The 26,455-nt window shown below is 42.3% G+C and overlaps 1 protein-coding gene across 6 annotated transcripts in view; it reads left to right on the top strand.

The window, feature by feature from the left end:
* Nucleotides 1-4,741: 4,741 nt before the first annotated feature.
* LOC306837564 (synaptic vesicle glycoprotein 2C-like) overlaps nucleotides 4,742-26,455 on the top strand; it is a 35,942-nt gene continuing 14,228 nt past the window's right edge. Inside the window, exons 1-5 of one of the 6 annotated variants that reach the window (XM_079365280.1) lie at nucleotides 4,742-4,808; nucleotides 5,308-5,368; nucleotides 8,216-8,647; nucleotides 17,368-18,268; nucleotides 25,456-25,636. In XM_079365280.1, coding sequence (XP_079221406.1) covers nucleotides 17,662-18,268; nucleotides 25,456-25,636 — 788 coding nt within the window. In that variant the 5' untranslated portion in view covers nucleotides 4,742-4,808; nucleotides 5,308-5,368; nucleotides 8,216-8,647; nucleotides 17,368-17,661. Of the gene's footprint in view, nucleotides 4,809-4,943; nucleotides 5,166-5,215; nucleotides 5,369-8,215; nucleotides 8,648-17,367; nucleotides 18,269-25,455; nucleotides 25,637-26,455 lie in introns of those variants that run through there. The other 5 variants (XM_079365281.1, XM_079365284.1, XM_079365282.1 and 2 more) reach the window with 5 other exon arrangements.

Below are 26,455 nucleotides of genomic sequence, written 5' to 3'. Positions count from 1 at the left end.
CTATCATTGATCAATATTTGTAGTCTCTTCTTTAACCCTCACCTTACGTTCCCATGTATCACCGCCTGTCGCTCTCGGACACTTAATCAAACATGAAGCTCGGAGAGGAGAAGTCAATACTTCATAGTGCTGCTGTCTCTCTTCGCTCCATATTTCATGCCGAGGGCTACGTTCTTCTCAACCGAGCTTTCTTGAATATTATCTCGCCATACAAAAGATTCAGATTCAGATTCAATTGCTGAGCAGGCTAATCAATTATCGTTGATATTCAGTCATGGGAAGCAAAGCTCTTATGTATGTCAGATTAAAGATGGTTAACAGCGTTTCACTTTTATAGGAGTGGGAATGGCAGGAAAACTCATGATTTGATACGATACGTGATATTTGTCCTGTGATAACAATAATATTGTAAATGCAGCGGTTCTGGATACACCTGAAGACAACCGTGTAATGATAAATCATAAAATCTGATTAGGTTTGCACAAAAGAGATCCACTATAAACTGAACCGAAAATCCCATTGTCAGATATTAAGATTTTAATGACAGCTGTGCTTGATAAATAAAAACGCTTGAGCAGACACGTCAGGCCGGCCAGTAACTTTTTCTTATTTCTTTCAAAGATATCTTTGGGCCATTTTTGCCGTCATTGGCTATGACAGCTGGAGAGAGGTAGGAAATGTTGGGAGGAGAGAGTGGGGGATGACATGCAGAAAAGAGCTGAGCTCAGATTCTTACCCACAGCCGCTGTGACAGCCGCCGTACATGGGGGCGCACAATGTAACCACTAGGCCACCAGCGACCTAAGCAGTTTGACCTTTAATGAAGACAACACTCGAATAAACATGGCCGAGCTAAAAAATGTAAACATGCCACCAAACAGATAATCAGAGGGTGCATGTATTTATTCTTTGCAATCATGTTTCCACTTCTTTTCACCTCCTGTTCGACATTATCCTGCTGTTTCTTCTTTGGCCAATAAACATCCGCCAAGCTAAGCAAGGTTGTTGGGATTTATTACTTAAAAGTATGATGACACTTTCCTCCACATAACCAAGAAGCAGAAACTGTTGCCATATCACAGTGTTTGTAGGTTCCATCAACTATCATTTTAGTTCGGTTTATAGTATAACTGTATTATTAGGATAGGGAACACTAAAACAATGTAGTCTGGAGATTGTCCAGAAAGGAAGACATGTTCAGAATGGAAGACATGTCTAGAAATACAGACGAGCCGGGCAAGTGGACAGAAATAAGACAACCACAAAGACGTGTTTGGCTATTTTTAACTGAATGGGCTGAAAAGTGAAAAGAAAGGTGTAGGGTTTAAATCAAGAGGTTGAACCTCTAAAATGAATGTAAAATGTACTAATCTGATAGAAAATGTGAAGGACAGCATGAAGTTCTTTCTCTCCTGCTGTCTCTTCAGCCAACCTCTGGCTGACAAAGGGGGGGAAGTAATTAACATCACTGTCACTATCCATCTATTATCCTCCATCCTAATGGAAGATGACAAATTATGGAGCCCAATATGGGATGGCATTGCCCACCTCCTACACTCTGTGTGTGTGTGTGTGTGTGTGTGTGTGTGTGTGTGTGTGTGTGTGTGTGTGTGTGTGTGTGTGTGTGTGTGTGTGTGTGTGTGTTTGTGCGTGGAAAACAGAGAGAGGAAGAGTTTTAAAAAGGAGGTTTCCTTCATTCACACTGAAAGTGGTTCTATGACTCGATGGCAGTGCTCCATAACAAGGCCTTTAATATTCACAGCGACTGTAGTTATATCAGCTTTTGGTTAGCTCGTGAGCTAGCTGCTGACTCATCAAGTTCTGTGGCACAGCCAACTGTTTATGTGCATTAAAATAGTTTAGCTTTAGCAGACATTAGCCGCCCTAATTATCTTATAAGTTCATACAAAAGCCTTGACATAAAAATCACCTCCTGTGCAGTTTTTACAAATAAAGAAATGAGCTACGGAGACTAAACCTGGGTAGGGTTTATTTCTGCTATCAAATGGACTTTCTAATACGGGACCTGATGGGGACTCTTTGGCTTTTGTGGCCAGCTTTATTAGGACAATCAAGGAGCAGCAGGCTTTTTGCACTCAGCAGCTGGATGGTTTCTTAACCTGTGGGCTAAAACAAGTCGGTGAATATTTTCTTCAGTAATAGATTGGTCTACACATCCTGTGTACCTCAGGCACATTGTGGTTCTTGGTGCGGACCACAAATGTTTTCATCTTAAGGGAGCATCACCCTGCAGGCCTCCACCCTCTCTTTCCTGACGTCCCCCCCCCTCGAACGCCAACACTACTATCCCCATACTGAACAGTCTATTTCACTCCATTTGTTAAAGGAGCGCTCCATTCTGCTGACTTTAATGAATGACCATTTGTTGGTCAGTCCAGCTCTTGTCTCTTTTCTCACACTCCCACTATAGTCTATAGGTCAACTCAATAATTACATGTTGCTTTGACTGATGTGTCCTGGCTATTCTGACGCCCACACATGCCTCATTGCATTAAGTTTCACATGACACTTACTCATGCATGCCCTTGACAGCATCTATACACCCACACTCAAACACGTACACGAGACCACACAGATGGCGTTTCTCATCGGTACACCAACTAAGCAAAAAATGCCATGTTGAGTTTTGTCATCATTTTAATTGCTGATGTATTTCGGCTAAAATGTAGGTTTCCTTTCTTTGTCAAAATGGTAATTGGCAATCATCTTCGATTTCAAAGTGTGTTTAAGTAGTTCTGTTGACTCCATGTTTAAAAGTCTGACTTCAGGCGTGAATGTTCTGGGTATTAAGTCCAATGTTTTTGACCCACCTGTCCCCCCTTAATGAGTCACCTCACTTTCCAAATGCTTGAATGTTTGTACGCTTGCTTAGAGCTTGCATTACATCATCAAATAGCTTTATGTCAAAGGTATTGTAACTCCCAGAGTTTGATGTGTAATGTGTCTGAAAGACTACAGTATTGGTTGCAATGTTTTGGGTTATTTTAGTGATATACTGATCAAAGGCACAAGTACGAGCATTGAATAAGAAATGCCTTTTCAAAGACAATAAAGCGTGACAAATGATGTGCGTTTTTTGGAGTCGACTGTACGTAATACTTCCTTTCTGAACATCCCGTTCCAATGGCTCTCTGCCTGCTCTGAAACACATCAGAGTGACACACAGAAGTCATTTGCTGTGACTTGACTTTGTTCAAAAGCAGAGAGCGCGTCAACAATGGTAGTGTTTCCTCTTTTCTAATCCACCGGCTTCTATTTGTTCCCGTGATGGGAAAAGAAAGTGAAGGAAGAGACCAGGGTTACTGCCCTGAAGCGTTTTTCCCAGCATCATCAGGTTCACGTCACACTGGGTAACTTGGTCCCTTTAGATGCTCAGAAAATATCCTGATTCTTTGTGTGGTATTATCCCTATGAAAAGAGAGAAAACACTTTTTAGGATAGAGTTGTAAGGTTATTATAAAAAGGGTTTCTTATCCTTGTGCAGTGCTTGTGTTGTTTTTTTTGGGGTCATTGCAGGTTATGAAAAAAAAAACCCAATGCAGACATTTATAGCAGAAAGCCTACGGTAATAATACATATTTATGGCTTAAATGTTTTGCACCAAAGCTGCAGGTATAAACAGAAGAAGAATGTTTTTAAAGAGACTGTTATATAAGAAGAAGAAAAAGAGCAACACTGTGTGCTTCTTAAATAACCTGTTTGCGTCATTGCGAGCAAAATGACGTGACACTTTGACATTTTCAACAAGTGGCCACTCTCTGTGGGGTAACAGGTCACAGAGCGAGGGCAGATCAGGCTGTCGTCATGGAACTTTCCAGGTAGGAGAAAGGTATAGACGTCAAATATAGCTTTAACATCTGGCTCATCGACTGCATGTTCTTCTTCAATCTCCATTTCTGGAGTTGATGCCTCTTTTTTTTTAATTCATTTTGCAGAAATAACCAGTCCCTTTCCCAACGTGTTAGAGAGCAGCACACTGAAGCTGCTATTTAAAGGACCACAGTGCAGTGACTAAAAGCATCACAACTTGAATTTATTCCCATGAGGCTGCATATTACTTTTCACATATTAAAACAGTGTTGTCTAGCAACATAGAAAAAAAGTCTTGAAGGGGAACTTCAGGACTTTTAAGGCACGTTTTGATTGGTAAACATCATCGTTATCAAACGTTGTAGAATCCTGGAGGTATAAAGGCCCCAGCCTGCAGGTGCAATGGCTTTAAAATAATCTTCTGAATATAGATGTATTACTTTTTTTAATTTATTTAACTGCACAAGCTTGTCTTAAAATTAAAGATGGCTACCATTCTGACATTGACCTTTCTGCCAAAAGCAAGATGGTTGTTTTTTTCCCACTCTTTTAGAGGCAAGAAAAAATAACCTCCTGGGAGTTTTTGCTGGCAATGAAGCAGATAGAGTTACTTTTAATTAAAAAAAAAGACTGCCACTAAACAAACTTGGGTAATAAATATTTTTGGAAGAAATTTAATTGGGTTTATTTCATTTCATCTTGCATCCTTACAGTTCATCTTGTGCAAGTCATCTGCAGAGGTCATAGGTCTGTTTAAGTTTTGTATTTCTGAATTATTTATCGTGTTTTAGTTCTCATTCTTCTCCGGTGTTTCTTTCCTTTGGGTGTTTCTATGTTCTACGTTTCTAGTCTTGTATTTGTTCCTGCCTCCCTGCTTCCCTCCTGTCTGATTGGCCTCATCGTCTTCACCTGTGTAACTATAGTCTCACCTGCGTCTGATTACCCCTTGTTTTTCCTTTTGGACTTTCTGAAGACATGTAAGTAAGTTTTCTTGTGGACTTTTGGCCAAAACGTTCTCATCTTAAAATCATGTTGAGCCCAAAATGTTTAAAAGCTTGGTCTATGTAAAAACATCTTTGAAATCCTCCTCTTTGTCCTGAAACGTTTCCTCCTCGCTCTTATAGCCCCTCCTCTTCTGCAACCCTCCACCCCCGTGTGCTCAGACGTGTTCTGTAATTAACCTCGCCGTAACCTGCAGGGCTATTCAATAGGTCATTTGCCTTGTTACTGAACGCCACTCAACTGTCTCAATCTCCTTATGCAGCTTGAGTAGAGGGAGGACAGATCTCATTGACAAAAGCTACAAATTTACTTTCCAGAGTTGTTTGACTACAGTAACACTTCCTTAATCTGTTTCTTTGTGTGTGCTATTATGTCATTACCAGACAAATAGAGTTTATAATCTCTTATCATGTGTTTGGTTAATGTTTATTCCAGCCTTGAAAAGAGTTAAAGAGTTTGTCTTTCTGTTTTTAGGAATAACTCCGTCATGTTGCAAAGTACTTACTCAGTGGAATGGAAGTTATGGCAAAAACAGGTAATTACCTTCCTCTCACGGTACATTTTTTATGTGTGTGTGTGTGTGTGTGTGTGTGTGAGTGAGAGAGAGAGAGCAGGGAGATGAGTGGAGTGTGTAATTACGGAGAAAAACAAGGCAGTGCATCCTGATGTATTCTAAAGAAGACCTTAGTGAACATCCCTCTTTGTTTTTTTTTCCTACTCGTGAAATTATGCACCCACCGGGGCGTATAATTAGAAATCAATTAAACTCCATATCACACATTCAGCTAAATACTCATAACAGTTCTGCAGTAAATTATCATAGTGTATTCACTTAAGAGTGAAATATTAGGAGGCTTGGAAATGATTAAATGTCGAGTTCCTTTGTTAGTATTTTTGAGTATTTGCAGAAAGAAGTGAGACATTCAAACCTTTTTTTAAGCATTCCTGACTTTTATTTACATGTTTATCTCTTCTTACTGTTGGAACAGATGTCAGGTGTCCAAGTGTCCATGGACACTTAACCCCAAATTGCTCCCGCTGCTTCAGCAGTGGTGTATGAATGTGCACACATGGGATAAGTGAATGTGCATAGGTGTGACCTGTGGTGTAAAAGTGAATATTGAAGAGTCGGAAGACTAAAAAAGTGTTTCACAAGCTCGAGCTCTTAAAAGTAAAAGATCAGTTTTTTTTAAGTCTTGTTTGGCTGGACTGTAACCATAACCTGAACATCTCTTTATCGTCCCTCTTATGCTGTTTATTCTGTGCCCACCACTCTCCTGCTTAAAGTCTGCAAATGATTTTAATCAGCAAACTCTTTGGGTTTAGCTTTTTCAAGAGCAAAGAAAGAAAAAAAAAAAAGATAACATACATGGAAAATAATTTGCATATCTAAATCATGATTTCTGACATCATGAACCGCGCTCATGCAATATTAATCCAGGTGTGAATTAGTGCCAGTAGAGTACTTTTTCTGCTGTGTATGTGTGTGCGTGTGATCGTGCTTGTGTGTCCTGATATGAATAATGTGAGTGTTTGGTTTTCATTCATTCCAACCCTCAAATTAAACAACAGCTGCTGGATAGAAATGCTAATGCATCTGCATTTTTATGCGACTCAGTGAGAGGGACGTCCTCGCAGGCTTCCTTCCTCGCTCCTCGAGATTTCCCCTGTAATGGTTATTTCTGAGAGCGGAGGAGAGGAGAGCTCATTCACTCGAGTTCATAATGGCCTCTTCTTCTGCCATGTAGGAAAGGATGGGCTTTTTGGGTATTGCTAACACTCTCTCTGCCCAGACGTCCGCATTGAACTCTTTTAGCCTGAAACTTTTTTGGGACACAATTGGAACAAAAACACGCATCGTGCAGAGATAGATGAACAGAAAGAAGCATACAGTGCCATCATATAACCTCAAAAAGCCTTCTTATTGAGCAGTTATGAACTCTACGAGCTTGTATGTTTTGGAGCCAAAAATGATCAAGAGGCTGGAGTGTCAGAGTGTATCTAGATCCCTGGCTAATTAGTTAGATAGATAGCTGATAATCTGGATATCAAGCATGCATCCTCTGGTATAAAGGTATTTTTTAGGGAGTAACTGACCTGAGTTTTCCAAACAACAAAAGCTCAAACAGCTTGGAAAAGAGTGTTTTCACACATGCACGAAACTCCAAGACGATAAAACAGCAAGCAATGCCTTCAGTACCTGTCACTGAAAGCTAAGTCCCAAAATATGAAGGACATCAAATATAAATGAAGAAGAACTGACTTTGGGTATCTGCAAAATTGGTGTTTGGAAACTGTAAATACATTTTATTAAAGTTGTTTTACTGAGCTCCATTTTAAAACTCACATAAAGTGTCACAATGAGAACAATGAAATGCAGGGAAAGCTTCAGATCATGAGGTAAACGTATGTGGGAGTGATAACAGGGTAAGTCTGCAGAGTGTGCTAAATAGCTTAGCCTGCACATTGCACCAGAGTTCCCCAATATGAAACCAAGAATTTCATACTGTAGTGCGGATTCAAGCCTTTATGTTAGCCGTTGAAAACTCTCACTTTGGCTCCATCAGCAGTGAAAAGCAGCCCTCTCCTGGAAGCCCTGCAGCGTTCTACCCCACCGGAAGGCTTCTAGAGTGCTGGAACAATGTGGGGAGGAGGGCTTTAAAGAGTCAAACAGCTGAAAAGACCGTTTGAGGAAGAGGCTGATTTTTTTTTTTTTTTACAGATTTCATCCAGTATCAGATGATTAAGGTGTTTTTTTGAGCATTTAATCCTCGGTTTCACAGACTGACAACATAAAAGGTGATTATGATTCAAATATATACGCTTTAAGCTGCAGAGTTGAGCATTTTAAAGTGCCTACACAGTATGAGTAACTTTTCATATGTGTTAGCTTTAGCGCTAAATAACATGCAAAATATATGCAACAATATAATCTCAGTTTCAATCTCAGTTTTTACTTTGAAAAAAAATGTTTTAAAAAACCCGGCTTCCTCATGGTGTTCTAAATCATTTTGTCTGTCACTTACTCAGCATCAGTGGTTACAGGCTTTAACAATATGTAGAAAGAATCCGTCTCGTTGCAGAGGGTCTTATTTACTTCCTTGATTTTATAAAGAGGCAACACTTTTAGTTTCAGTCTTGAATTTCCCTCGGGATCAATAAAGTATCTATCTATCTATCTATCTATCTATCTATCTATCTATCTATCTATCTATCTATCTGTAACCAGCTATCAAACTCCTCACAGGAGCTTTAACTTGGGGGTCGGTCACTTTTGGAGTTTGCACAATCTTGTTGTGGATTTAAGTGACACATCCAGATTGTTATATTCAATTAACTGCAGTCTTTTTTTTATTGTCTTCTGGCTTTATCTATTCTGCAGATCCAACAGCAGTCCTCTTCCTCCATAAACTTCTTCCCATGTGCTTCACCTCACTCCTCCTCCTTTTTGTTCTCATCATCTCAGCCGTCTGTGACTCCTGCATCACTGCTGTTCCTGTATTATACGGAAATGCTCACTGTTGTCTGTAGGACACAGGCCTATTGATTTCAGTCTGCCTATTACTCCTGCTATTCCCTCCCTCCCCTCCTCCCCTCCTCTCCTCTCCCATCGCACTCACGCTTCCCACCTCCCCTCCTCCTCCTCTCTCTCGTCTCTTCCTTGGACTGCAGTAGAGAAACCGCTGCATCGCACAAGACAAGAAACAAGAAATCTCCGGTGCGATGCCTTTTCTCCCTGTTGCTGTTTAAAGAGAGGCAGTGAGGGGGGACTCATCGGAGACTCGGCATGATGCGCCACGCTCCTCAGTACGCTGTAAGTGTTTCTTTTTCTCTGTTTTAACGCGCAGCCAAACTAGAACTTCATCTCCCTCCGCACTCCGTAAAACATAGATCTCATCTTTTAAGATCATTTAAAATGCAAAATGGAAACTGCAGATAAGGGCGGATTTAAACTGCTGTTTATTTTTGTCTAATGGCAGGAAAAATATGAATGGGCGCGTGATTGACGTAAGAGTTTGGGAACTTTTTAAGAGTTAGTCAGAATGAACATCGAAAAGTGAGTTTACTGCATAGCACATGAATGTTATTTGATCAGAAGACGTTGCTGCTATTAGGTCAACGTTCATTGTAAGAACCACACCTGATTGATTTTTACGTTTTGTTTAATATAAATTTAGCCAAACGTTACAAATTAAGAAAAAATAACATTTGCGACTTTCTACATCTTCCATGTGTGAGGTGGTCGTGTCGACAGTGTTAGGGGTTGTTACCATCCGGTCGTGCTCACAAAATCGTGTTTAAAATGAGTTGGCACGCGCGCACGGACGGAGGAGGCATCCCCGAGCTTTCCCGTCAGTCGCGCGCGCACACGCACAGAAGCACGAGAGGAGAGGAGTGAATCTGCAGTGAGCAGAGAGTGCACACACACTGAACAGATTCATCCATTACTCCTGGTTCAATGCACGGTGCAGCGCGGAGAGTCATCTAACTGTACCGCGCGCCGCGCAGGCAGCACGAGGATTGATTCTGAGTCTGCAGGACAGCCCGAAATCTAATTATGGGACGCGACTTGCGTCAAAAGACTCCGCGGTGATTGATGCTCCTTCCTGTACGTGGTCTGTGGGCTGAGCTCAGCCGGTAGAAGCTGCAGTAGTGGAACAAAGGGGGGGGGGGGGGGGGGGGGGGGGGGGAATTGACGGATGAGTTTTGCATAAAGCTGTCCCATGAGGCAGAATGTAAAGTTTGATTGGATCAAACATGCAGAAATTCCAGCCAGGTGTTTGCTTGAAGGCAGCTCTTCCACTGGATAAAGGTTCACTTTGAATAGTCAGTAAATGAATGTTTGCCTCAGGCCCTGTATACCTCAGTGTTTGCTTTAGCCCAACAGATGACAATCAAAGCTTCCAGTCGCTCTAGTTAACCTTTTTCTTTCTTGTGTTATCTCTGCTTCATCCATATTTCATTGCATACTGAACACAAGAGAGTGGTTCACAGCACGTATGTCACAAAGGGGACCAGGAGGCAATCTGTCAGCCAATCAGTAGCCTGGAAAGAAAGGAGAAGGGAACATCATCAAGCTGTTCAACTGTACTAAAACTCTGTCATCTGCGTTTTGCTCGTAAAAATGTAATGAAAAGGCAAAGAGAAAGTAAGACTTTAACTTTCCTGCCTAAATTAAAAAGGAGGGGGGGCGGGATCGTTACCCCGTCACACATCAGGTGCTCAAGAGAGTCACGCTTGCAGGTTTTGACTGAACATTAAGTCACCATGAACGAGTTCTGGCCGGAAGTATTAGGAACGCACACATTCATACATATGACTGAAAAGCAAAACATTTTTTATACCCTTTCTGTCTTCAGTGTGAACGAAGGAAACCACTCTTTACAATCTCTCATTTTCTGTTATCCACCTACTACACACAGACACACACACACACACACACACACAAACTTTCCATCAAATTGCAGTTTGGGCATCCACACAGGAACCCCCCCAGCAGCTGGCCGGACTCCAGCAGTCCCTCTCAGCCATCATTATATACAGGCAATCAGGCAGCTGTGTGTGTGTGTTAGTTTTGCAGCAGTACTTTTGAGAATTCATGAATTTATGTTCCTGCTCCTCGTTTGTGTTCAGCGTATCTCTGAGCTGTAAGGCGTGATGCTGCTTTATAATGTACTGCGTCTTCATCACTTTAATCTAAACCCCTGAGTCCTCGACTCCCCCCCTGCAGTCGTACTTCTTCAGCAGTCTCTTGGGGCTGCGCGTTTAAGTACTCGTTCATTAGCCATTAGTTTTTTTTCTTTAAAAAAGCACAGAAAAAGTTTTCAATGATTTTTTTTTTTTTAGTTTATTATAATGTGTTTGTTTATTTAACATGGATATACCCACTGAACATTGCTTCTAACGTTAAATACAAAGTAGATAACACACGTTTTGTAGCCATCGCAAATTTTGCAACCCCCCCTTTATCATGCAGAATAAATGCATACACTTACAGGTGCTTGGTTACTCCACACGTTTATGCTGCAGTATACTTTTTAATTTATATAAAAGGTGGACAATTCTCTCCAGCTGTTCAAAAATGAAGCCAAAATACTCCCAATGACGAGCGCTGACACGTCGGACTGGTGATGTAATTTTAAGCCATATATGCACAGAAGAATCAGCTGTGGCTTTTTGACTTCCTGCCCCTTTAGCAAACTTTTCTTCAGTTCTGTACAGTCCACAACAAGGTGTGTGGAAAGTCTCTTGTGTTAGTGTTCATTGTGTATGTCTCACTATTACTCTACTCTTTCAGCTCTATCTCTATCTGAATAATGTACACTTTGGTTTTTTGAAGGCCTTTTCAGCCTTTGCTTGTTTTGCAAACTAGCTGCACAGGAGGACAAAAATAATAAATTTTAACAGTCTTGCAGCTGACGCAGATGCTCAGCTGTAATAAGTCTCGCCAGAGAGCAGTGATACAGCAGAGCGAGGCCTGAACGTATGCGATGCAAACATGGTGCATTGTGACACTGCAGGCATCGCCATGACAGGAGAAAGAACTCAGCGTTATTGGTCAGATTGCTACATATCATATCTTGAGAAGTGTATTTGTCTAATTTCTAGACACAAATATCTCAGTAGACGTAGTTAAAGTCCAGATAAAGAAGACCTGTATTGCTTGTAAGAAGGTTGAATAGAGGCCAGTGCACACTCCATATGTTAAGTGTAAAGACATATTTTCACAAAAAAATTGACAATTACACTTTCTAAGATTTAAGCGTTGAATACTGATGGAAATTTATTGTTTGTTTTGAATTCATTTCACATCTAAAATAGGGCTAGATTCCCTTTTAATCTGGCTGTTAGCATGTGCAGCAGCTCCCTTGATTTGTACACAAAGTATTGCTAATCTACAGAATTGTACCTGTATTATACATGTTGGTTACGGGAGAGCATTTTGGAGCCCTCAGGGAAACGTACAAGTAATAATGATTTTTTTTTTAAAGACGAAAGCTGCAGCAGATCACATTTCTGATTCAATTCTGTGTTCACGTAGTTGAGCCAACCTTTTCCTACAGAGAACAAACTGATGTTTGTGTTGATTAAGTCATGAGTCACAAAGAGGTTACATCCAAGTGTAAAGCTTGTTGCTCTTTAAGTTAGATCCTTAGAAGTATTTTAAACTGTTTGCTTTCTTAGGAAGCGTTTCTTGTGTCCAAACCACAACTTGACTTTGTGTAGCATCTGCTGAGCCTGGCGTGTACTTCCATTCACACGATGTGCATTAGCAAATGCTCACTGCAGCCATCTGTGGGCACCGCAGAAAGCCTGCAGGGCTCTGCACACACGACTTGCATTTACATATTGTCGACCAGTTTGTGGTCTTAAAATAATGTGTATGCCGCGCTTAAAGTTGAAAATCTAAATTTTTTTAAGAATGGGAAAATGTCCTGCAGAAAACATTCACTCAGTAACATCGTGCACACTGTTAGAGTAGGCCTTTGTCTTCTCCAGGGTTTCAGAGCATGCACCTGCAGAGTGTGTGTGTGTGTGTGTCCATGCATCTACTGTATGTGTGTGTGTGTATGTGTGTGTGTGTGTGTGTGTGTGTGACTCTGTGAGTGATTAATGAACGTAGCTGGACGGCGTCAGCGGGCCATGACAGCACGACAGCAAGGAAATCATTTCTTCTCTCTCCGTGGACTGCTGATTCAGAGCTCGCATGGAATTTTTTGCTGATTGCTCAAATCACATCATAAGGGTGCTGTTATAATAACCTCAATCTCTGCATCGCAGCACAAGGCGCCTTCAAAAAGGAAATAAAAACGGCCGTAAACGATATGAGGAAAAGGGCAAGGTTGTGAGTCGATGCGTGGTAGCTTCATATGTAACCCCCAACATCAGCAGGATATGTTGTGGGAATTTTCCTTATAGGTTTACTCAACAAAGGACCGGACATTTGGACCTGACTTTTATGAATTATCTCTGGAGCTCAAAGACTTCTAAATGTCAGCAATAATGACCATTTGCATAAGGAGGAGAGGAGTTAGCCTTTCATGAATAATGAAATGTCAACACAAGAGGGATATCGGTCATTTTCGGCCCTGCCATCGAGATGATAACTTTGAAATTTACTCGGTTGAGAGAGGCGGAGAGAAGGAAGACAGAAAGAAGAAGAGTGTGTAGAGATTGGCAGTGACAGAGGAGAAATCAAAGATCAAACAGGGATTATACACAGATCTTTCTGCTTGTTTTGCACCGTTATTCACTTTTCCTCTTTAATGAAAAGCTCTCGCAGTGTTGCAGCACAGTGAGCTGATTGGCTATTTTCTTCTCAGCCATTTGGAGCAGAAAGTCTCAGAGCAAATCATGAGGTCCTAACACAGAGTTCACCTTTAGTCCCCGCCGTCAAATGCTAAGTTGGAAGAGTAGCGTTGCTGGAAATGAGTTCTGGGAAGTTTGCATGAAGGGCTTTGATTTGGATATGAGGAAGAAAAAAAAAGTCTATCCATGGTAAGCTCTTTGGTCTCTGCTGAATCACTTCCACGAGTCCCACTGCTAAGTCTTTGTTTTAAACTAAACCAATCACCTACTGATCTGCTTACAGTACACCCACAGGTATGAGAAAGCAGTGTTGTTGCTCGTTCATAGTTCAGTTCACACTGACTAAGATGAACTACTTCATTCTTATTCAGTAGAGCCTTCTATCCTTCTGTCCTTCCATCCCTTCTTGTCGTCGTCATTCACTCGCAGATATTTCCCAAGACTGACAATGTTGTGTTGATTGCATTTGTGACATCAGGATTTTTTTTTCAGGCCTGCTAGCTAAAAATGTGAGATTTTCCCGTTTGATTCCCCTGAATTGCTCGCTGCAATAGCCCTGCTAGGTGCCATAAATCTGACTTTGGCTGCTGTTAAACACAGTATTCAGAGGACGCCACACTACACTCACATTCTTGTTCCGAGTGCTGCAAATGGATTCTTTCAGTTCATTGAAAACCAAAAATATGTGCATGTTTATTCATCATTCACTCACAACACTGCAAGCTAACCTGTATCCACAGGCTCACATCTGTCATGTCGATCAGACTGCTTTAACAATAGCTTTACTTTGTTCTTATCGAGAGAGAGAGAGAGAGAGAGAGAGAGAGAGAGAGAGAGAGAGAGAGAGAGAGAGAGAGAGAGAGAGAGAGAGAGAGAGAGAGAGAGAGAGAATGAAAACAAGTAAGAATCTAATCAATATGAGCTCTAAAGCAGCACTGGTGTCAGAAAAACTCTGGCTTGAAAAACTTTTAAAACTACTCACTTTTAGTTTAAACAATCACCCCAAATTCATTGTAGGTAATGATGCAGAGTAACAACTCATTATTGTCCTGGAGACACAGCATGGTGACACTTTTCTCTTCAGCCTGGTGTTTAGACGCTTCCATGGCCGGCGGCAGTCGGTGTCTCATCATCTGGCCGCGTTTAAAGTTAGTTAGAACCCATTTCTTACTTAATTTCTTTGCTGCATTGCACCAAAAAAAAAAAATCTCATGGGCTGCTTTACGTCGCCGTGGAGCCTCGGTGCTCATGTCCAGATGACGGATTCAAACTGATGTTTTATCTAATCCCGCAGAGCAAAGGTGAGCAGAAACACCATACATCAACCTGCCACTGTCTATTTAGGCACTTAACCCAGTCTCAACACCTCAGTGTATGCTTCCCACTACAGGGACTGCAGATACTAATAGAATAGTGGGATGAGTCTCTGGAAGGTCGATGAAATGTGTTTTTTGTACGTTTACATTTGCAGACTGTAATTGTATTACACGACTCTACTGGCTCCTCTCGTGCCACGATAGAAATTAAGAAACTGTAAAATTCTATGACAGAGATATTTTCTCTTTCGATTCATTACTCGACAGTTCGGGATGTGTGTTCAATCAACTTTGATGTAAAATATGTCAATGCAAAACGATACTATTAGAAGACCCAGGGTTTCCTGTGAAATGACCAATGATGAAAATGTCACTTCCTGTGTTTAGCATGTTGTAGCATTGTTGTTCTGTAAGTGATTTGTAATTGGCTTGTCAATAAGAGTCTAGCTAAAGGGCTTTGGAGCGTAATGTGCGCGCCCAAAGCTTTGCTGGTGTTTCTCCTGCAGCAGTCTCTGGACCTGGGGACCGGCGCTGGCTGCAGTCTGGCAAACAGACAGCTCGGGCCTGATGTGTTGACAAGTCTTCTGAGAGGCCTCAGTGGAGAGAGCCCTGAGGGGAGTCAGTCGAACATGCTGACATGTACTCCCAGGCTACGAGTATAACCCAGATATGATAAGCTCTGACAGAAGACATGTTCCCAAAAGGCTACACTTCCAAGAATGGAATATTAATGAACCCGTAAAACAAATACAGTACGTCCGCCATGAAGAGTTTACTTCAGCTCAACTAAACTCTGCTCTACTTGACCTGAAACAAAAGTGCAATAAAACAGTCTTTGTGTTGTACCACAAACATTGAAAAGACATTATAACAAAATGCTAAATAATGCAGTTACATAAGTCAGTGCTGACATACTGCTAAAAAAATCCAACAACTTGTATTTACTAAATAACAAAAACATAAGATATAGCAACAAATAAAGTGTTCGTCTGCATCCATTAATTCTTTACTTTTACTGCTGCGATGCATCAAACTCCAAGAAATCTGTTATTCCCTCATTAACTTGTCCTAGATTTTCCAGATTTTCTAGACTTTTCAAAGTTGGCTGTACGAGTGAACACGCACAATCATTTTTTTATCGTCGACTTTATCCAGACTTTTTACCTGCACAGCATCCAATAAAACATGTCTGGAAGATGTTGAGGTTGGCTGTCGTGTGAAGACAGAAAGTTAAAGCCAGAGAAATTCCCATCAAGGGATTTGGAGTTAAGCGGTGACGTTTGTATCCTGCGTCCACTGTGTGGCCTCTGCAATCATTGTGCATCAAGCTGCTTAATATTCTTGTTTCCTCGCCAGCATGTTTTCCAATCTTTCATTCATAATGTGAATACATCCAATGAGATGTAGCGTTGATATTAAATTAACATTGTAGACTCAAAGGTCAAAGTGTTGCTGGATTATATACTTGGCTCTAATGTGATGCTTAAGGTCACTGATCATATGACAAGCTTTCTGCGCTCACACCTTGTCTCACAGTAAATGCTTTCACGCGGGTCAGAGACAAAGGTGAGAGATGCACTGATGCATTTATCACCTTTTACAAGCCTCTGTGTTTGAGGACCACGAGGTCTCGAGCGTGCGATGGAGGTAAAAGGGTCACGACGACCTTTTTCTCAGTGCAGAGACGTCACAGGCCTTGAGACGTCATCATTAATGTGCTCCTGTTAATGAGGACAGTGATCATGACATGCTTGTTTATGTCCAACTGATGGATGTCTACACATCAGGCTTCAAGGTTTTCAAGCACCCACAGTCCATGATTAGTCCTCCTGTGGTATTTCATCAACAAACTAACAAAAGGAGAAAAGAAAGAGAGTTCATCAATAGACTGAGTGCCAATTACTGGAAGACAAAGCTGGCAGTGCTGAAGATGTACAGGAGGCTGTTGGAGGTTTGCAGGAGTTAATTTACAAGCTGATGGTTTACAGACTTATCCCTCCTACCAGTAAAAAGCTTTTTTTTGCGATCAATCACATTTATTTGGACTAATTTACAATCCTTTTGGACCATCGATTGGTTTGTCTTAATAGCAAACAGCAACTTCCATCGTTGAAAAATGGCACCAATGCACAAGTGCAAATAACTGCAGTTCTTTGAGTGTCCTTGAGGAAAACCTGGGGCTGGCTGTGAAAGCCTTTTTTTTCTTTCTTTTTTTTTACAGCAGCAATAAACGTCTTTACTGTCAAGTTCTTCTAAAGCTCTCTACAAATATATATTTGTTGGTTAAAACTGTCGATGGAGTAAATAGTCATAAGATTCTTTGAAGGCTAATCCCTAATTTCCACGTGTATCCTGTGATTGATCAGCGCCACGCTGAGGCTACACAATCTACTCCTTATTGATTTACAGATGTGGTTGATGAACTGTTTTTGAGGCTATGTGTGTTTATGTTTTTATGAACGGTTCTGCATTGTGTTCATATGGTTTCCAAAGTTGTTCATGTGATTGGATTTGAGCACATCCGAGCTTTGTGAAGATGATTAACCATAATTATGACTCATCTACAAATTCATTTGGAGGCTGGATTTGATGCAAACATTTGTGATTCTTTTGATCAATGTCGCAAGAAATGATCAAAAACCGAAGAAATAAGCTAATTTTATTTCGATAATATCCAACGGTATTGCCCAGCTTATTATCAATGACTGCTTTGTTGTAAGGTTCCTTCTAGTAAAGCTTTTCTTTGTCAGTAGTATTTCTGTATCAGCTTCAGAGGGAAGCTTGGCTGACTCAGTGTCCAAATGTTCTTTTGAAGTTCCTCTCAGTGTGCCAAGAAACCCTGCAGTCGAGTATTTGTGACAGACAGCTTTTATTCCGACTGAACCTGCTTCTCTTTCTGTCCCCGCAGGCTGATGATCTCTTCTGCTGAGCTCTGACAGGACTGAGGATCTGTCCAATTTCAGATCAACCGTCTCCATTTCAGCAAAGTCTGGCCACTCCCATCCAATGGAACGAGACGTCATTACTTTCCCGGCAGCGGATTGACTTTTCAGCGCCAATAAACTGTCTTAAAGTCTTGATTTTACTGGGAATAGAAGACCGTAAAGAAAGATCAGTGGGTTGGTTTGTTGCCCCTGTAGGAGTAAAAAGCTCAGTAAGGTTGAGTTGAAAGACTTTGAGTGTCCGATCTGTTTGTGCCAAGATGGATGAAACACAAAACAACAGGACTTCCTTGGTTAAAGGTGCCAAGGACATCGCTAAAGAAGCCAAGAGACACGCTTCCAAAAATTTAAGCAAGGCTGTTGATCGTGCTGCGGACGAATACTCGACTCATCGCAGCTACAACCGCTTCCAGAACGACGACGAAGAAGAGAACAATTACAATTCTTACCATCAGCAAGACGGCCAGTACGCTGACAACGCAGCCAACGACGACGACGGGGCCTCGAGCGATGCCACGGAAGGCCACGACGACGAAGACGAGATCTACGAGGGAGAGTACCAAGGCGTGCCGGCCTACAATGACGGGAAGCAGCGGGACGGTCAGGTGGCCCTGGGTCAGCCGGTTTCTGACAGCCTAAAGAGCAATAAGGAGCTGGAGAACGAGAGGCAATCCGACGAGGAGGAGCTCGCTCAGCAATACGAGCTGATCATGCAGGAGTGTGGCCACGGCAGGTTTCAGTGGCAGCTGTTCTTCGTGCTCGGTTTGGCGCTCATGTCAGACGGCGTGGAGGTGTTCGTGGTGGGCTTCGTCCTGCCGAGTGCTGAGACGGACATGTGCGTCCCCAACTCTGGAGCTGGGTGGCTCGGTGAGTATTTGAACAGTGCGTTTGAAACAAGTTTCTCATATGTTGGTATAGCGATGACGCTTCTCCGTCTTCAAACAGGAAATGCATTCGAGGTAATGATCCATGTATTTTCAGGAGTTGTGTGCAGTGTGAACAGCGCTCAAAAAAGACTTCATGCTTTTTACTAACAGAGCAGGTCGGAGAACGATGAGCGTGCTAGGTGCTTTGCAGGACTTAGCAACTGTAGGACTTGCTAACACTGACACGGTATCAAGGTACAAGAAGCATTAAGCATCAACTTCAGAACAATGATTGTTGCCCATGAACTTCAATCTCATCATACAAGTTCGATTATTTACTTATCGGGATACACCGACAATCTTAAGACGTTTTTAGTGCCTTCAAGAAAAATCTGATCTGACAGCAACAGCTTAATTACAAGATTCAAGATTCAAGATTTTTATTTGTCACGTGCTCATACAGATGTGCAGTGAAATGTAAGGACTTTTCCACAGGCCCTGCAATAACAATAATAACAATAAACACACAGTTTCGCAATAAGTATAGTACAGTAATTAAAGCAACGATTGCTCGTCTTAATAAATTAACTTTATGAAATGAGGAAGCCGGCACGCTCGGTTTATCACGGAGAGAAAGCTTAAGGCTGAATCAGTGTGTGTGTGAACTGACCGAGATTTGGATTCATGGTGGAGAAAAGAGGAGCTGTCACAAAGTCAACGTGCTGACTCACTTATTGCTGAGTGACAGTGAGAAAAGTTGATGTGATGGTAGATAATGAGGCACCTGAAATTCATGAGCTCACAGAAAGCAACAATTCAGCTCAACGTTTCGGCTCGGATGTTGATTGTCATTTATTTAAAAGCATTGAAAAGAAGCCTCATTTCTGGTTGCGATATTTGCGTGTTCCTGCTAATGATGTGCGTGTGCTTAGGGAGTACTGGTGGGTGACACTAATAGCAGTAATCTCATTGCTCTTGGAGCTTGCCAGTGGGTTGTCATGGCACCAGGTATTCGGATACATGAGTAGGAGGCGTGTTAAGCGAGATGGATCTCTCCCACACTCGGGGAAAGTTGTGTGTTTGTTTGAATATGTGTGATTCGTTTGTGCACGAATGCAACGATACTGGCAATTTCCCCATCTTACCGTTTCCTCCGTAATAAATTGGAGCATTAGTCACTTGCCATACAAACATTTTGGTGTCTTCACAGTGTGATAGTGGTTTTATAACATAAAAGACAAATGTTTGGGTTTTTTTGGGAGAGCAGGATGGATTATTATTCGTCCATATTTCAGTCGTATTCTGACTCATCTCTCGGCGGGAGACAGCAGGGAGAGAATAGAAAGAATGACTCATTTTAGCAGCTCGCTCGCTCTCTCACAGGATAAATAATGTATGTGTGTATATGCTCACTCGTGGATTTACTTCGAAGAGTAAACCTGTAGCACTGATTGGTGTGTGTAAGCACAGATTCTGTGTGAAGGTGAAGTGACTCTTAAAGGTAGTCGATAAAAGTCTCATCAGTGGACATTTGGCTCCTAACAGAGACTGAAAACCAGTGAGAAATAAAACAACAGGGGAACAGATACAGTGAGCATCCAATTCAGTTACAGCACATTATTGTACAGCATAAGTGGCCTAAGTATAATTATAATTAATGCATAATTACACATCATTAAATTAGAGTCTATGTGCATATACTGTAGCAAAAAGGGCTGGATGAAACCCCGTACAAGCCTACTTCACAAACTCCGAACTATCTCTGCAGGTAATCCAAAATGCAGCAGTGCAAAGTCTCTTTAATGAATCCAAAACAGCACAAGTCACTCCCGTTCATATCCTTCCACGGGCTCCAAGTCGCTGCTTGCATCATATCCAAAATTCCTGTAGCTCGCTTTTGAACTTCTCCTCCTCACCACCAGTCTACTCTGCTTGGTCCCTACCTTCACAACGAACAGAGCCCCAAGACTTTATTCTTCTTCCCAAATTTCAAGCTGTAGATTCCCTATAATTGGAGGGCGGCTGTGGCTCAGTGGGGTAGAGTCATCGTCTCTCTGGAAGGTCGAGGGTTCGATCCCCAGTTCCTGCAAGCTACATGTGCGGTGCATCCTTGAGCAAGACACCCAGCCCCTCCATCCAATCAGCTCAGGAGCGTCTGCTGGGGCGGCTCACTCTCTCAGAGTGTAAACATGTAATTTCCCCTTCAGGGATCAGTAAAGTAAATCTTCTTCTGCTTCTTAGTCGCTTTACATAGAAACTTCTAAACCATCTACGTGTGAATGTGGAGGTGTGACATGCGGTGTAAAAGCGCTACACAAGCTCACGTCCATTTACGAGGGGATTCCAGCTCGGTACAAATGAATTTAGTTCTTGATTAGGGACGTGACCGCTCCAACAGGATGGTTGGCAACCCTACGGGTATCGAATGAGAAGTCACCCTTAGATTCCCACTCCTACTTTATAATATAGGAAACAGTTCTTCAGCTTTCCTATATTCCTCTTGGAATACTGTGCCTTTTCCACACACACAAAAAAAGGATTTCCCTGTGATATAATGCTAAAGGTGAGATGCTATCCAGATCTGGGACCTTCCTGTATTTTTCGCTCTCTGCTCCCCTCCCGCTGTAATCCCTCTCTTACACTCTTCTCTGCGACTCGTAGCCGTGCAGCCGATCTGGAGATATGTGCCGGAGTTAATCTCTGCAGCATTGTGCTTCACTGCAGTTTAGCCATGGTAGACTGGCTCACGTAGTTCCCCGGAGGAAGAGAGAGAGGGAGTATAGTGGGGGGTGTTGGTGCTTTGATACACCTCCTATAAAAGCCCCCATCTTGCTCTTTTTTTTTTCTTCCACAACATATGGCTTTAATTTGTCTTTTGTTTTTGTGCACCACACAGTTTGATGAGGTTTGGTACTATGGTTTACTTTCTTTGCTGCTTTTTGTGTGAGTGCGTGTGTGTGTGTGTGTGTGTGTGTGTGTGTGTGTGTGTGTGTGTGTGTGTGTTGCGGTTATTCTCAATCACAAAAAGCATCTACAGCTGACGTGATCCAACAAAAAAAAAAGAAAAAAAAGAAAAAAGAAGCCGGTGATAAATGGCCTCTGATGCAGCCTGAGGTTAGCTAATTAAAACATCCAGGGACACCAGCCACCATCTCTTTATCCCCCTGTCCTCCTCTCTTTCTCCTTCACAACAAAAGCACCGCCACAGGATGTGTTCACGCTCTCACTGTCCAGGCCGAGACGTCACTATTCAATGTGGATATAGAACGTCAAACAGGCTTTGCTATCAAGATCACAAGATTAAAAAAAAAAGGAAACCACTGAACTAACGAATTACCACAAAAAAAAGTCGAAACACGTCTGTAAACAATAAAAGTAACATTTGTGCTTCTTGCTTTGCATCCACAGTGCGGTTTCCCATCTTTTTTCGCTATATTCTTTCTGCACCTGAACACATATTTCCTGACTTGATCCTGAACTCGTCATAATCTGCTCATCTCTATGATAATTAGATTTAAATTCAGAGAACCTTTTTTTCCTGTCCATCGGGAACATGCCTCTTGTAAAAGCGGCACAATATGAAAAGTCGACAGCGTGCAGGTTCAGTTGGAAAAGCTTTAACGTTTGCTGCTAACCTGGATGGAGCGCTCCGTGATGGAAAAGTGAGTGAGAGTGTTTGAGGGTTTTGAGTGAAGTGCAGCATTGCCATAACTAATCAGCAGGTGTTGATGTAATTAAAACCAGAGGAATGTGCCTTGCTCCCATGGGTGTATCCTCCTCTCCTCCCTTCCTTCCTCCCTCCCTCTCTCCCTCATTCTCTTCCGCAACCAACCTGTCAATCACACACAGTCCTCCGGGAATCCCCATCAGCTGTTCAAATCCTGAAGCTTTCACAAAATGTCCTGAACATCCCGCTGAGGAAATTAGCGCCAGATTCTACCGACTGCTGTCTGAGCGCTCCTCTCATCCATGCCAGGAAAAAAAACAGAGGAGAAAGATGTCAACAGAGAATTATGCTCACACATAAGAGCTAATTACTGAAGGGAAATAAAAAAACACAATTTAAGAATTAGCTGAGTGAATCCCTCTGGAAGCTGCACAGTGTACCGTTAAAAGAGCACAGACACTGTCTGCTGATTCAGAAACACACGAGCTGCACTCACTCACTCAGGTGAGCTCAGAGCAACTTCACTGACATTCACTGTGTGTTAGCATCAAACTACGAGGACTCTGCTGAAAGGATTTTATGTATCTCAAAGATTCAGTATCAACACGTCGGGCTGCACAAGTTATCCTGATTGTCGTAAGGGTAGTTATTGTGATAGATGCTTCTCCAAAACACATCTTGAGTTTATAGCAACAAGTTAGAGTTTGTGGAAGAAAACAATTATTTCTCAGTGTGTGTACATTTACATTTTACCGGCTGGATCTGAACCTGGTCATGCTTTCAGCTACAGTCAGACGTAGCTCAAGCTAACTATAAGCAACCTTCGATTCATTAGCGCTACCTTAGGAGTGAAAAAAATTTCTTTCAGACAAAAGGCTTAAAGCTGTTTAAAAATAGAGAACCAAGCATCTTCAAATGGTGTGAAGTATTTTTGTCTTATGTCCAGAAGGACTGTGTGCACACTTGTTGTGCCTTGTCCTCTGAGTGTTTTTAATAGGTGGAAGTGCTGGAGCTGAAAACGGCACTGACGGAGGACTGCAGCTTTGTCGGTCACGACGCCGCCTGTGGACTGGATGTTTGAGATGTCCTTCAGTTAGAGCTTCTATGTGACCATACAGTTGTCTAATTGATCTAATAAGTGGTGGACACAAGTTATTTAATTATTAGTGTGTTACTGGTAAACATTGAAAAACATCCTTTGTCCCTTGAATTTCACTGACCCTCTAATTTAAATAAAAGCGGCAATCTTCACGCAAGAAGAGGTTTAAAGGTCTGACCCGAGTCTGAACCCTGCAGGAAATCAAAAATCCAATCTCAGTAAGATTCATGCTGCGTCTCAGATGCCCCATCACCCCTGCTCCCCTCCCCCTTTATTACGGATACAAACCCACACTGCAAGGGGAGCCATAAAACAAATGAGCCGCTCCTACCCTGATAGCATCTCGCCTTCACATGCAGCGTTTGTGTAGCTACACAGATCAGAAGATGCGACCAGTTTGTGCAGAATGCAGCACTTTTGATGTTCACTCTGATATTTGGGAGCCAGCAGTGGGGCTGTTTGCTCTTTATATCCTGCTGCTTACAGGAGACTCTCCTCTGCAGCAGCTGCGCATAGATAGATCCAGCGGCTGTCACCTGTAATGAATCACCCGCTCTCAGCATCATGTCTGCGCTGCTCGATAAGACCCTCTACTCTCAGCGTATCTGTCCCATCACCTCAAACACGGAGGGAGAAAAAAAATAAAAGAGGTAGAATAAAAGAGTTCCTCTCCTCCGTCCGCCTCGTCAAACAACAACATCTCCCCCCTCCGTGCGCATTAGCATTTTTATTAGCACGTATAGAGTAAAGTGCATTATTTACTGGCCTGACAACCCCCACCTCTCTCCGTAAACCTTTCCTTTATACTGCATGGTGCAGGGACAGGAAGAGAAATGACCCCTGACTTCCTGCGGAAAAGAAGCAGCGAAAAGAAACGACCGCTCGAATTTTATACGAAAAAAAGCTGCAAGGTGAAAGACACGAATTGTTTCTCATGAACTCCCGTTTTCCACACGATTAAAAGTAACTTGCGGTTGTCTTCTCAAGCGCTCCACTCCTTTATCTCGTATCCTCAGAGCTGCAAAGGTACGAAACAAACAAAAAGGCTTTACTCACTTCGCTGTGGGCTTACAGGATGGCACAGTTACAGCACATTGTTGGCCAGCTTCCTTATCCCGAGAGGACAGGAAATATGAATCAGGACTTCAGGAAAACAACTGAAATTCCTCGTTGCTCAGTAAATAAAATGTTTGGATGTGTTACCTTTCATTTAACAATTAACTAAACTACCAGAGTCCCATAACATAAAGCCTGTAACAGTAACTATGAGACCTTCTTTGGCCAAATGTTGTCCAATCAAATCAACTTTAAGATCATTACGAGAAATACTGAAAAATGTTCCGCCTGTTCAAGTGTTTGATTTTGTTTCCTGGAGACATGATGAGGCTGGAGTCTGATCTGCATCATACCACAGGTGGTGTTTGGTTGAACTACTGAAATATCTTATTACCATTTCAGATGTCAGTCAGAGATGAATGAAACGCAAACACGGCCGGACGCAATGAGCGATTCAGCAGCAGCTGCTGTAACTCAATCCTTTTTTACACTCGCATGCCATGTTGACCCACAGTGTTTGTTAGCAGAGCCTGACTCCGCCTCCCATGGACTGTGCAGCGCAGACACACCGACCATCATAATTAGAGTTGGGAAATGGAAAACTACAGCTCCAGTCGGGTTGATGTACAGTGTTGAGTTAATCGATTCCAGCGCCGCTCTTTTTTTTTTATGGACGTAAACTTTACGTGACCTCTCAGCGTTCTGTCGATAGCTGGGAAACAACACGACGAATTTCTGTCTGAGCTCTGTGTTACTCGGCTGATGAACCTGGAACACACAGCAGGTTAATGTGTCTGCTGTGTGTGTGCGTGTGTGTGTGTGTGTACAACCAGACCTGGTATACCTGCAGTGTCACCAGGTGTAGCCCAAACCAACAGAACAAGTTCATGTTTGCGATGTCAGCCATGTGTCATTTTTGCTGAACAAATCTGGGATTAAAAATGTCGCCGGCTCTCCAGCTGCTAAAATCCAACGCAGACGTTCATTTGAAAAATGATGATGGAAACAAAAAAACGCACTTTACCAAGTTTTTCGAACCCTTAAATGTGTCACTATACTCTCAGTATAAGTCCATCCTCTCCGTCTTCTGTCTGCTTCACATTTCAGGAAATGAAAGCTTTTTTTTAATTGCACAAATACAAAGGAAGAACCAAAGTGTGATTTGATGCAGAGAGCTGTCCAGGTTTTTGGGACATTAGTTTGGTTTTGATGCTGCGTGTGTGTTTTGGGAACGATGCACAGCTGAGAAATAATGCAAACGGTTTCCTCTTTTCAAAGTGTCATTTGTTTTTTCTCTCCATTCAGCAGCTTCTTCTTTGACTCCAGATGGTTGAGATCGTTTTCGTCTCTTCCTCTTTGTCCCCAGGCAGCATCGTGTATCTGGGAATGATGTTCGGGGCCTTTTTTTGGGGCGGCCTGTCGGACAAGGTGGGCCGTAAGCAGTGCCTGCTGATATCCATGTCTGTCAACGGCTTCTTCTCCTTCCTCTCCTCCTTCGTCCAAGGATACAGCATGTTCCTGCTCTGCCGCATGGTGTCTGGCTTTGGGTGAGTCGGCTTGAATAATCTCCACCACTGAAGTGTCTCTCAGGTCTTCTCCCTCTCCCACTGGTTTCCCCGCTGTCTCTTCTCTTCCAAAGTCAGACTAGCTGACAAGAGGTCAGCCTGGCACTCTCCCCCTCCTCGTCCCCTGAGTGTGGGGAGCAAAGGGAAAAAAGACAAAGCGTTTGCAGAAATGAGCCGAGTACAGTAAATGAACATCTGTGGGTTTGAGCGCCGCCGTGGTCTGCTTGGCTGCCCGCATCCTTTTAGAAAAGACACGCTCTCCAATCTCTGTGGGGTTAACATCTCTGCTCAGATTTGACAAATGAAGGTCACCTCAACACCTAGCATTATGCTATTTAGCATGTCCATGCAAAGTCCTCTTCAGAGCGACTGCAAAAAGCAAGTACCCACTCCCACTCAGTCTGCCTGGTCAAACAGAGTCCTTTCATGTATGCAGGTATGAAGTGTTGATCATATGAGCCAGCCTGTTTTGACTGCACACAGTAAATCCTCTCTGTTCGTGCAGCAGAGTCGTCTGATTTGCACACAGTTCGCTGTTTAATTACAGTTTTATAAGCAGCGAGATTTGTCCCAAAAATAACAGCTTCTTCCTTAATGGCTGTGCGTAAAAACATTTAATTAGTAGCTTTAGTATTTATACCACTAATTAATTCTCAATCTGTATGCATGTGCAAAGGGATGGTGGTAGTAAAAAAGAGGTTTAGGAGTTTGTTTGTGGAAGGTGAGGATTCGCTCTTTGTCTTTCCTTTTTTTCTTTTTTTTTTACAACCTTTAATCTCAGAGAAATTCGATTAGCTGATG

The sequence above is a fragment of the Symphodus melops genome (genome assembly GCF_947650265.1).
Source record: "Symphodus melops genome assembly, chromosome: 16".
Classification (NCBI taxonomy): Eukaryota; Metazoa; Chordata; class Actinopteri; order Labriformes; family Labridae; genus Symphodus; species Symphodus melops.
Note: the sequence above shows the minus strand (reverse complement) of the source record. Positions and strands in the feature narration are given on the sequence as shown.